Consider the following 12,756-nt stretch of genomic DNA (forward strand, 5'->3'; position numbering starts at 1 on the left):
CTCCCTAATCAACGACCTAATTAATTAATATATATTGAGCGCGAGATGCACCGACGCTAGCTCAGTAACATAGCTCAGTAACATAGCTCAGTAACATAGCTCAGTAACATAGCTCAGTAACATAGCTCAGTAACATAGCTCAGTAACATAGCTCAGTAACATAGCTCAGTAACATAGCTCAGTAACATAGCTCAGTAACATAGCTCAGTAACATAGCTCAGTAACATAGCTCAGTAACATAGCTCAGTAACATAGCTCAGTAACATAGCTCAGTAACATAGCTCAGTAACATAGCTCAGTAACATAGCTCAGTAACATAGCTCAGTAACATAGCTCAGTAACATAGCTCAGTAACATAGCTCAGTAACATAGCTCAGTAACATAGCTCAGTAACATAGCTCAGTAACATAGCTCAGTAACATAGCTCAGTAACATAGCTCAGTAACATAGCTCAGTAACATAGCTCAGTAACATAGCTCAGTAACATAGCTCAGTAACATAGCTCAGTAACATAGCTCAGTAACATAGCTCAGTAACATAGCTCAGTAACATAGCTCAGTAACATAGCTCAGTAACATAGCTCAGTAACATAGCTCAGTAACATAGCTCAGTAACATAGCTCAGTAACATAGCTCAGTAACATAGCTCAGTAACATAGCTCAGTAACATAGCTCAGTAACATAGCTCAGTAACATAGCTCAGTAACATAGCTCAGTAACATAGCTCAGTAACATAGCTCAGTAACATAGCTCAGTAACATAGCTCAGTAACATAGCTCAGTAACATAGCTCAGTAACATAGCTCAGTAACATAGCTCAGTAACATAGCTCAGTAACATAGCTCAGTAACATAGCTCAGTAACATAGCTCAGTAACATAGCTCAGTAACATAGCTCAGTAACATAGCTCAGTAACATAGCTCAGTAATATAGCTCATTAACATCGCTCGCTACTCGCTCGCTCATATCAACAGTATCGATATACCGTACGTATCGCGCCCGACTATTATAATCGCGACTAAGTGAAAGTGTACAAGAATCTGTGAAATATATCAATTTATACCTAACGTCCGGGAGTGTCTTATTTCGAGCGTGGATCCTAATCCTTTGGGCGTATAAATCCCTAAAGACCTCTTCCTTAGCGGCTAGAGGCACAACAGTTCAAAAAAAGGACCGAAACATACGCTTGTTGTGATTTTGTCTATCACGTAGTTAAAATATCAATGTAATTTGATTGTAATAAAACATATGCGCACAAATTACCGCGCTGGCTCTTGATTGCCTTTTATATCTTTTGTATGATATATTCATAAGAGCCTTTATTAGTTAATTTGTTTTTAATTGAAGACATAATTCCGCAAAATTTTAATAATATAAGAAATACATAGAATATTTTAACTTGATGTTAATGAGCATCATAAATTTTAATTTTATTAACTATTTTATTAACTGTAAACTCTTGTGTTTTTAAAGTTATAAATTAGAAACTACATATTAAAGTTATCAAAAAATATTAATTCGTCAGTATACACTAATAATCCTAACAGATTTAGACGCTGTATATTAATTATGATGTTATGTAATTTGAGTATTATATGATATACCATATGCGATACAGATAGAGTCTCCTATAGCATCTCTTGTGACTAGCGTGTACTTTAATTCGACCGTGTACGCGACGATTAATGAGCCGCTGTAGCTACACAGTATATAGCCGTGTATATTACGGAGTTCTGGTATTGTGGAGTATACTACGAACGTCATCAACAAACACAATATAACCCCTATTAGACTGCATATATATATAATTAGTTCAGTCTCCAAGAAATTTATTTTTTCAAATGTCTTGTTCACAATCCTTATATTTTCAAAGCAAACTTTCACAGTTAATCCGTAAACACCAAATCCGTCCATATCAAATTGATCATCTACGTTAGCGAAGCAATAAGATGTTGATTCGACGATTGTGTTGTTATCAGGTAGGTACAAAGAGCCGTTGACGAGAAGCACTCTCTTTAAAGAATTAAGTGTATAATGTCCAGACTTCTGACACGGATCGTGAACAACCAGAAGAAATAGTTCGTTTTCTCCTTCATTTCCTTTTTGCAACGAATCATTGATATATTTATACATGTTTTGCAGGAAAATAAAATTATCCTGTCCGTCAATGCATTTTTTGTCGACCAAGAGTTTATCGAAAGGACAGCATAAAAAAATGCAAGTAATGTTTTCGCACATTTTGTACGGTATAATAGTGTTTTTATTGTTATCTTTATTAAAATTTTTAAAAGAATTGTACGACATAGAATCGTTCTTGTCTCTAATTTTCTTCAACTCTTTATTTGTACTAATCGGAATAATCGCACTTTTATTGCGGTTTTTGTAATTGTTATCCATGATCCTTTCTATAATCCTAGGGCAAACTTTAACAGCAAATATATTTTGTTCCACTACAGCGAAACAATAGGATGTTGATTCAACGATTATCTGATCAGACGCTAGATACAAAGAGCCATCGATGAGAAACTCTTTCTTATAAAATGGCATAATCAAATCGTGTTTAGTCTTCTGACACGGATCGTGAACAACCAGAAGAAATAGTTCGTTTATTCTTTCATTTCCATTTTGCAACGATTCATCAATGTATCCATACATGTTTTGCAGATGAATAAAGTCATCCTGTTTGGCAAGGCATTTTCCGTCAACCAGGCGATCACCGAAAGGACAGCAGAACCGAATGCAAGTAATGTTTTCACACATTTTATACGATACAATATTGTTTTTATCGTTATCTCTATTGAAATGTTTAAAGAAATCGTGTGACGCAGAACCGTTTTTGCCCTTGGTCCTTTCAAAGTTTTCAAGCATTTTCTGTGACATGGCATTCTTATAATTTTTTTCAACGTCCACTTGAAGTTCAGGATGTATCAAGTGATTTATCATCGGATATCTTATGTGATTTATCATCGGAAATCCCATGCGACCACTAAAGAAGATGGGTTGATAGTATTCGTCGTCATTCTCGTGGTAGTTTCTCGTCGAATTGATGCGATATGCGTACTGCATATCACCGTTATCTTTGATTGAATTTTCGTTCGAATTATACCGTATTAAATCTTTCTCGTTGTCATAGTTTGTCACGGTGTTTGCGCCAAGTTGATATTGCACCGTCGAATTGTCATCCTGCTCATCAATCTTGCTTATCAACTTTAATTGAGACTCTGATGATAGAGTGATGAATAAAAGCATGTAGCACCAAAACGAGAGACATAGAGGCATTTTCATAGAGGAATCGTCAACTTATTGACCCATAGAATTTACTAAACTTGATTTCATCTTACAATAGCCTCGTGATCAAGTAACTAATAATCGCAGCAATATCGCGGACTATGGAAAAAAAGATATGTTTATTATTCTGCATTATGTTTATTAGCCTACAACAATTTCACTAAACAGCAATATTATGTATATGTATAAGGCGACTCAAAAATACTTGTACAAACTTTCGGAGTGGGTTTTCCATATATAAATAAGGAAAAAATAACATACTATGTCCGGTAATGCCCGGTTTATGAATTATAATTGAAAGATTTCAACGACAAAAACTGGTAGAATATATTTATAATGACACATGACCAATGTAATACATTTTCAGTTCAATTGTTTATCTACTCACAATTCATATTAAATGCTCAAAATATCTTCCACTTGCTTCGCATGTATCTTCCAATGCACGCATAGACACATTGGATCATGGAATGTCGCACCTTTTCAAAGATCCCATAATGATTGCGAATGATTTCGCAGGCATCTATGATGCGTTGGAGAAGCGTCTCTTTATTTGCAATTTCAATTACATAAATTAGGGCTTTTAAGTGTTTCCACAGATAAAAATGTAATGGATTTAGGTCAGGCCATAGTAAATTAATTGAATGTAATCTTTCGATTATATAACTGATAAACAAGGCATTTCCGGATATATGTTTATATGACATTCTCTTCTTGTTTTTGTGTGGAACTCACCCCCAAAATATGTACAAGTATTTCTGAATCACCCTGTATAACAGGAACATGTGTGTGTAATTACACCATATAGAAAAATTTTTTATTTTTAATTAAAATACACATTAGAATATTAAAATAGAATTACATACGAATTACATACAAGCGAGTTATCACTGTAATCAAGATTATTTTAAGTATTTTAAAATAACAAAATATTATTATCAAGACTCACTTATAAAAGTACGCAAATTTTTAAAATGTTGTGTATATACTATATATATAAAACAAAACAAAAAAAGAAATTATATTTAAACGATTTTTGTTATTTGAAAATAATGAAATAACAATTTAAAAGAATTTAAGTGTGCAACAAAAACATCCTCTATGTCTACATTACAAAATAATATCATATATTTATTGTTAGCAGTCGATATGCATGCTCAATGCAATATATTTCCATTATGTTATTAACAATAATGTACACATAATTCAATAATATTATTATGTCCGAGTCAAATGAATGTATAAACAGTTTTTAATAATATTAATAAAAAATGTTATCAAAAAAAACTTAAGAAATATAAATAGCATAGAAAATTAATAAAAAGATTTACAAATATATTCCCTGTGGTGTATCTACTGGGGCTGTCAATCACTGAATACTCTTGAATAATATATGTATATACTTTAATGACAATCTTACAGTACTAGAAAAGAGCCGCACGAGTCGGCAGCTACGACGCGACTGACTCGTCGCGATCATAGACATATAGACTGGACCATGATGCAAGTAGACATGATGTGCTCGTAACTAGGACGAGTTTACGCATAGCAATGCGCAGGCCTTAATTTCCGCCATTTTTCAACGATATAAGCGCACATCTTTAACATTATTAATATTAAAGATGCCGACGTGTTGTGTGAAAGGTTGCAAAAGTCGCAGTGACCAGCGAATAAAATATAAATCAATAAGATTTTTTTCATTTCCCAAAAATGAGAAATACAGAAAAATATGGTTAGAAACGTCCCGTGTGAATAATATCAACATGAAACATGGTATGTTATAAATTTTATAATTTAAAAATAGAACTAAGAGTAAATTTATAAGTTTTTTTAATGACATTTTTACTATTTAAACATATAATATATACTTTTGCAGCTCGCATATGTTCCATACATTTTCAAGCATCATGTTATCAGAGTTCTTGGCAAACACCGTTATTAGGCTTTTCTCCAAAAACTCGAAAAAAATTAAGATTGGATGCGATTCCAACGGAATTTTTGAATATATCAATAGTTCCTTCTACACATCACACGAGTAAATATACAGGGTGATTCAAAACAACCTTCTGTCCTTACAATGTCATATACTTGACTCAATTCTAAGACGATTTTTCCTTTGCCAAAATTTTTTCCGAGGCTTAGTTTTCAAATTATAAGCCAAAATAGTTAAGATTTACAAATATATTCCCTGTGGTGTATCTACTGGGGCTGTCAATCACTGAATACTCTTGAATAATATATGTATATACTTTAATGACAATCTTACAGTACTAGAAAAGAGCCGCACGAGTCGGCAGCTACGACGCGACTGACTCGTCGCGATCATAGACATATAGACTGGACCATGATGCAAGTAGACATGATGTGCTCGTAACTAGGACGAGTTTACGCATAGCAATGCGCAGGCCTTAATTTCCGCCATTTTTCAACGATATAAGCGCACATCTTTAACATTATTAATATTAAAGATGCCGACGTGTTGTTCGGGTCAACAGAAAATATTATCAACTAGTATTGATGGAAATGCAGCGTCAACAAGCGTGGCAACAGATTGTGAAATACAGTCAACTACAATACAAACAGATATGGAAGTAGCATCAATAAGTGTAAATATAGATTTAGCAGAACCGTCAACAAGTTCAAAAACAGATTCAGTAATACAGTCAAGCAGTAGTAGAATAGATTTCAGACACACAGAACCATTAATATTCACAACTATTTTGTGTAACAATCTTTTCGCGAATAAAATATTTCTATTTACAAAAATAAATTAGCACAAGCTTTTATTCTTTGTACAGATTAAAATAATACTCTTTTGTAAAATAGTTTTTTACAGTAATACATATAACACTTTTTTCGCAACTGATACTTAGCCTTTCTTATCTTTTTTTTTTAAAAAAGATAAGTTTTTAGGGATATAAAATACATCGAGAATGAAGTCAATAAGTATGAAAAATATATATATGTATATGTACAAGGTGATTCAAAAATACTTGTACAAACTTTGGGAGTGGGTTCTCCACACATAAATAAGGAAAAAATAACATACTATGTCCGGTAATGCCCGGTTTAATATAAATAATGAGAAAGTACTATCAAATAATGCAGTTTTTATTGAAAAAGACTCTAAATACAAAAGAAGATATAAAGCTATTGCAAAAGAAAATTGTCGTCTCCGGCGTCAGTTAAAATTACAAAGTAGACAATTTAAAAATACATTGGAACAAAAAGTGAAAAACATTTTAAATGGGATATTTACGCTGGGACAAATAAAAATGCTTTTGAATTCTACAATACAAAAAATGAGGTGGTCCGCAGATGATATAGCAGCTGCTATATCTTTGCGCAGCGAAAGCTTATAGATATTTACAAAATGTTTTAAAAATACCGCTACCGGGATTGTCAACTTTGAGGAAATGGGCATCAACATTTTGCGTCGATGAAGGAATTTTAATTGATGTATTTAAAGTAATAAAATATAAAGAACGTGATATGTCTGATGATGTCGATAAGTTGACCGTTGTAAGTTTTGATGAAATTCATCTGTCGAATGCAATTGCCATTGATCGGCGGCGTGAGCAAATTATCGGACCATATAAAAAATGCCAAATGATTTTTGCTAGGGGATTATTAAAAAAATGGAAGCAGCCCGTATTTTATAAATTTGATCAGGATGTTACAAAAGACATTTTGATGAAAACGCAAAACAAATGATAAAAAAAAAAAAACATGACAAATGTGATCTATTATTTCTTCTTTTAATTTTTTTATAAAATGATTAAGATAATGTTGTATGGATTGTCTTATTGCGCAAATGGAAAGATCATTGAACGCGGCATAAATATCGAAGGACAACAAGTTTCTCCTGACCAGGATACCCTTTAAGTGTGTGTGCGCTCGCAGGTAGGATGCGAATAAAAATTCCATCACAATGAGCGGTCTATTGATGAAAGGGATACCTCCGATTCTTTAAAGTTGTTTTTTGCCAGCCTTGGGGGGATCCCAAAAGAATCAAGCATTAATTTTGTAACCCTCGCAAAAACGAATGACTGATGAATCAGTGGAATAATAGAGCCGGTGGCGTTTCTGCAGTAGAAGATTTAAATGTTTTCTTGGAATCATAATAAATGATATTATGAATCACGCGAAGCATGTATCATTTTATTTCCTCTAATTTTTTCTTCCGACGGTCGGCATCGCATCTCATAGGAAGTAAAAACCTGAACTGTTCACCTAAATATCCAGGAATATTTTAAAAAGTTTATCCTATCAACCGTATGAAAATATTCTTTAATATTTTAAATTTTGATTAATAATTGATTAATAACAAATAATTGATTAATAACAAATAATTGATTAATAACAAATAATTGATTAATAACAAATAATTGATTAATAACAAATAATTGATTAATAACAAATAATTGATTAATAACAAATAATTGATTAATAACAAATAATTGATTAATAACAAATAATTGATTAATAACAAATAATTGATTAATAACAAATAATTGATTAATAACAAATAATTGATTAATAACAAATAATTGATTAATAACAAATAATTGATTAATAACAAATAATTGATTAATAACAAATAATTGATTAATAACAAATAATTGATTAATAACAAATAATTGATTAATAACAAATAATTGATTAATAACAAATAATTGATTAATAACAAATAATTGATTAATAACAAATAATTGATTAATAACAAATAATTGATTAATAACAAATAATTGATTAATAACAAATAATTGATTAATAACAAATAATTGATTAATAACAAATAATTGATTAATAACAAATAATTGATTAATAACAAATAATTGATTAATAACAAATAATTGATTAATAACAAATAATTGATTGATAACAAATTGGAAAAGCAATGGCAATCTTTTTTGTGAAAACGGAAAATATAATCACACACTCGGAATATATGTATCATTGATCAGATAAAAAGAGAGCATTTTTATTTTTTAGCACAATTTAGCTAATAGGCAATATAATATAAAAAAAAATTGCGAGTTTATAAAATATTTTTAATTTGTTCAATGTTTTTCGGTAGAATCTTTGTGTAAAGTTGTAAATATTTCGATTTTCTAAAAGTACAAAATATGATCAAATTTGAATAAATAAAATGAAATGTTTTAATAAAGAATTAATTGTTTTACGTGTCTCTTATTATAATTCTAAAATTGATTAGCGGCGTTTTCCGCTATTTCAACAATACTAAAATTTTTCGCTTGCAACAATAACAAAGTTGTTAATTTAAATTAATTCAAATTACATCAATTGGCTACTATTCTCATTGTGAAGAAAATTTGAAAGCAAATGTACAAGACGTATATGAATGTCTGAATGTGAGAAGGTGCAGGTTATTGGCTCGGGTTTATGCGAGATAAACAGTAGATATCGATGTAGCAAATTGTACGTGTACATCTTTTGCGTGCAAACAGCGTCTTAAACTCGAACGCGCGCACCCGTCATCCTCGCGCTATGCGAATTTTAATTCCGTGAACGATAATCACTCGTGGTATGGCAATTAGCGAGTCGCATAATGGCACGGCCAAGGTCATCCTGACCAGGCAACGTAAAATTTTCTTTACAAGCTAAGCTTGACCTTTGTCTCCTTTATCTACAGTCTCCGCGAATGCTTTGTGGATGCGACATCATTTCCTTATCCGTTCGGCACCCGTGTTGTTAATTTTATATGTTTCATTAATTCCGGCAACTATGTACTATTCAAAAGAGACGAATAAAGACATAAAAAAAAAGCCGCTGCGTTCATAATATTTGGAATAGATCTTAATTCTCTCTCTTTTTCTCTAGTAATAAAAATAAAATGTTTTGATCATTTATTTTTGAATTTTTTGGATTATACATTCAAGAAAATATCTTCATAATCTAAGTGTGTGTGTGTTGTGCATGCTTATGTTGAAGAGTAAACGAAAATTATGCGTTTTCACTCCGATAATACTCAATTTATAATTTGCTATTGTATTTAATTTTTCATATTCCAAATTTGTTCATTATTGAAGCTATTGTAATATTTCTTATCTTTACCGTTACAAATGGCTCTCGCTAAATCTCATATAATTTCACGTTATTTTTCAGCTTCCGTCAGATACGCGATTGAAATACTCAACGGATATGAAGTAGCAGTCAACATTCGCTCTCATTGGCATTTCACGCCACGCAGATCGTAGGCTTGTTCGCCGTGCACGCTCTCTTACATATAAGGACCACCCAGTGCCAAAGTTCGTTGTGCGCATCGCGAATAGTAGTAAATTATATGAATAGCTAATGGCACGAGTCTCGATTGCGTCTCGATCTTAAGGAGTGCGCTCGGATGGCTCTTCACGCATCTTGAATGCCGATTTCTAATCGATACTGTATATGTCGTTTACGATGGTTACGCGTCACGGACACACTGTCCAACACCCATTTAAAGGCACCGATCTAATCGACAGAAAAATAAGATGTTTTGATCTATAAGTGCGATCAAGAATTCAAGAAATGCGACTTTCTCAACCTCTCTTTTTATTTTCAATCATTTGCAAATCTTTGCATTTATATATTCTTGTTAATCAATACTTTAAAATTCGGTAAATGATTGTAACACAACAATTAAGTATGTGCATTCATTACTTAATTATGCGCGCATTAAGTATAGATACAGCGTAAAAAGATAGAAAAAGAAAAAAATGTAATTAAACAGAGATAGTATATGTATAATGTAATCACATTTTAAAATTTAGTGAGCATATAAAATAGTGTGAGCATATTTAAAAATTTTTTAAAATGTTAATATATAAGAAAATTAAGACATTGAAAAATGAGCAGAAATTTATCTCTCTTTCTGTATTATCATATTCTAAAAACTTACCTTTTAAAAAAAAGGTAAAAAAAAGTCGCCAAGCATACGCGCCATGTGAAAAAATGTTACACAAAAAACTTGGCCCTGCTAAGTTTTAAAATTAATAATTGCAATGTATCTTAAAATAACAAATAATTAATTTAATTTAAACGTTACATTAATAACCGCAACGTAAACATACGGAGTATGTATATATTATTAGCATATTATTCAGTTTAGCAGCGCCAAGTTCTTTTAATTAAAATTTTCTTTATTTTTTAATTTTGTATTAATTTTTAATTTTTAATATTTAAATAAGATTTTTAATTTTTCATATTATTATTTTTGTAGAAAATTTCACAACTATTTTGTGTAACAATCTTTTCGCGAATAAAATATTTCTATTTACAAAAATAAATTAGCACAAGCTTTTATTCTTTGTACAGATTAAAATAATACTCTTTTGTAAAATAGTTTTTTACAGTAATACATATAACACTTTTTTCGCAACTGATACTTAGCCTTTCTTATCTTTTTTTTTTTAAAAGATAAGTTTTTAGGGATATAAAATACATCGAGAATGAAGTCAATAAGTATGAAAAATATATATATGTATATGTACAAGGTGATTCAAAAATACTTGTACAAACTTTGGGAGTGGGTTCTCCACACATAAATAAGGAAAAAATAACATACTATGTCCGGTAATGCCCGGTTTATGAATTATAATTGAAAGATTTCAACAACAAAAACTGATAGAATATATTTATAATGACACATGACCAATGTAATACATTTTCAGTTCAATAGTTTATCTATTCACAATTCACAATATAAATGCTCAAAATATCTTCCACTTGCTTCAATGCACGCATAAACACATTGGATCATGGACTGTCGCACTTTTTCAAAGATCCCATAATAGTTGCGAATGGTTTCGCAGGCATCTATGATATGTTGGTGAAGCGTCTCTTCATTTGCAATTTCAATTACATAAATTAGGGCTTTTAAGTGTTCCCACAGATAAAAATTTAATGGATTTAAGTCTGGCCATAGTACTGAATTGAATGTAATCTTTCGATTATAACTCATAATTGATGTATTTAAAGTAATAAAATATAAAGAACGTGATATGTCTGATGATGTCGATAAGTTGACCGTTGTAAGTTTTGATGATATTCATCTATCGAATACAATTGCCATTGATCGGCGACGTGAGCAAATTATCGGACCATATAAAAAATGCCAAATGATTTTTGCTAGGGGATTATTAAAAAAATGGAAGCAGCTCGTATTTTATAAATTTGATCAGGATGTTACAAAAGACATTTTGATGAAAGTTATAAGGAATTTATACGATTCAGATTACAGAGTCATTGCAATAACTTGTGATCTAGGTCCATCAAACCAAAAATTATTGAAAGAACTTGGTATTGGCATACAAGAACATGAAAAATGCTACTTTCAACATTCAAGTAATGATGCGTTAAACGTATTTGTATTTGCTGATCCACCTCATCTTATAAAATTAGCTTGCAATCGTTATATTGTTCAAGGATTTAACTACAATGGAGAATGTATCAAAAAGTCGTCATAGTTTGTCACGGTGAACAAGGCATTTCCGGACATATGTTTATATAACATTCTTTTCTTGTTTTTGTGTGGAAAACTCATCTCCAAAGTATGTACAAGTATTTCTGAATTACCCTGTATAAGAGGAACATGTGTGCGTAATCACACCAAATAGAAAAATTTTTGATTTTTAATTAAAATACACATTAGAATATTAAAATAAAATTACATACCAAGCGAGTTATCACTGTAATCAAGATTATTTTAAGTGTTTCAAAATAACAAAATATTATTATCAAGACGCACTTATAAAAGTACGCAAATTTTAAAAATGTTATATAGGGGAAAGTTGGGTAAAACCGGGTAAGGGCGGGTCAATCCGGGTCCCCTGTTTTTTCGTAATAAATGCTGCTATCCATGGCTAACTTCTGTTATTAGTTGTAGATTGGCGCCATCATTATTTTAAAACAAACCGTGCCCCCGTGCCACGATATTTCTTTTTTAATAGAAGTTCAAAGTTTTTAGCCCCAAAAAGATCGATATCGAGGCAAGAATCGAGTCGTCGTGCACTTTTTCTATATAGAGCATCTGTTTTGGTAAGTGCAGCATTGCATTCTGTACATATTAGAGAATATATCATATTAGTTTTGATCGGCACTTTGTACGCCGGAATATACAACCGCCGTATTTGTTACTTTCCTTGTGTTGGGGCAAAACCGGGTATTTACACATCTCATATAATAAAAAGAGGAAAAACTGTTATCTTGACTTTGTATCCCTACAAAAAGCAGTTGAAAACAAAATCTAACGCTCAGAAAAAGAAACCACTAAAAAAAGAAGCTTTTTGAAACCCCTAAAGTTAAAAAGTTAAATAAGGAAGTCCTGCAGCAATGTCGAACAAGAGGATATCTTTATTTGTGATTTTTGTCAATAGAATACATCTTTATATTGTATTTTGATTAAAATACATCTAGATTTTGTAATTACACGATGTTTTGTATATTTTCAAATGGGTACCCGGTTTGAC

The 12,756-nt window shown here is 31.3% G+C and overlaps 1 protein-coding gene across 1 annotated transcript; it reads right to left on the reverse strand.

Moving 5' to 3' along the window:
- Positions 1 to 1,573: 1,573 nt before the first annotated feature.
- LOC115238500 lies at positions 1,574 to 4,820 on the reverse strand. Its single transcript, XM_029812397.1, has 2 exons — positions 4,618 to 4,820; positions 1,574 to 3,385 (listed from the first exon to the last, which is right to left on the reverse strand). Exon 2 carries the CDS (start codon positions 3,281 to 3,283, stop codon positions 1,574 to 1,576), a length of 1,710 nt encoding a protein of 569 aa, XP_029668257.1. The 5' UTR covers positions 3,284 to 3,385; positions 4,618 to 4,820.
- Between the last annotated feature and the right edge of the window lie 7,936 nt (positions 4,821 to 12,756).

The sequence above is a fragment of the Formica exsecta genome, unplaced genomic scaffold (assembly GCF_003651465.1).
Source record: "Formica exsecta isolate Colony F162 unplaced genomic scaffold, ASM365146v1 scaffold342, whole genome shotgun sequence".
Taxonomy (NCBI): domain Eukaryota; kingdom Metazoa; phylum Arthropoda; class Insecta; order Hymenoptera; family Formicidae; genus Formica; species Formica exsecta.

Coding starts and splice junctions, on each gene's coding strand:
- LOC115238500 (XM_029812397.1), bottom strand. CDS start 3,283: ATGAAAATGCCTCTATGTCTCTCGTTTTGGTGCTACATGCTTTTATTC.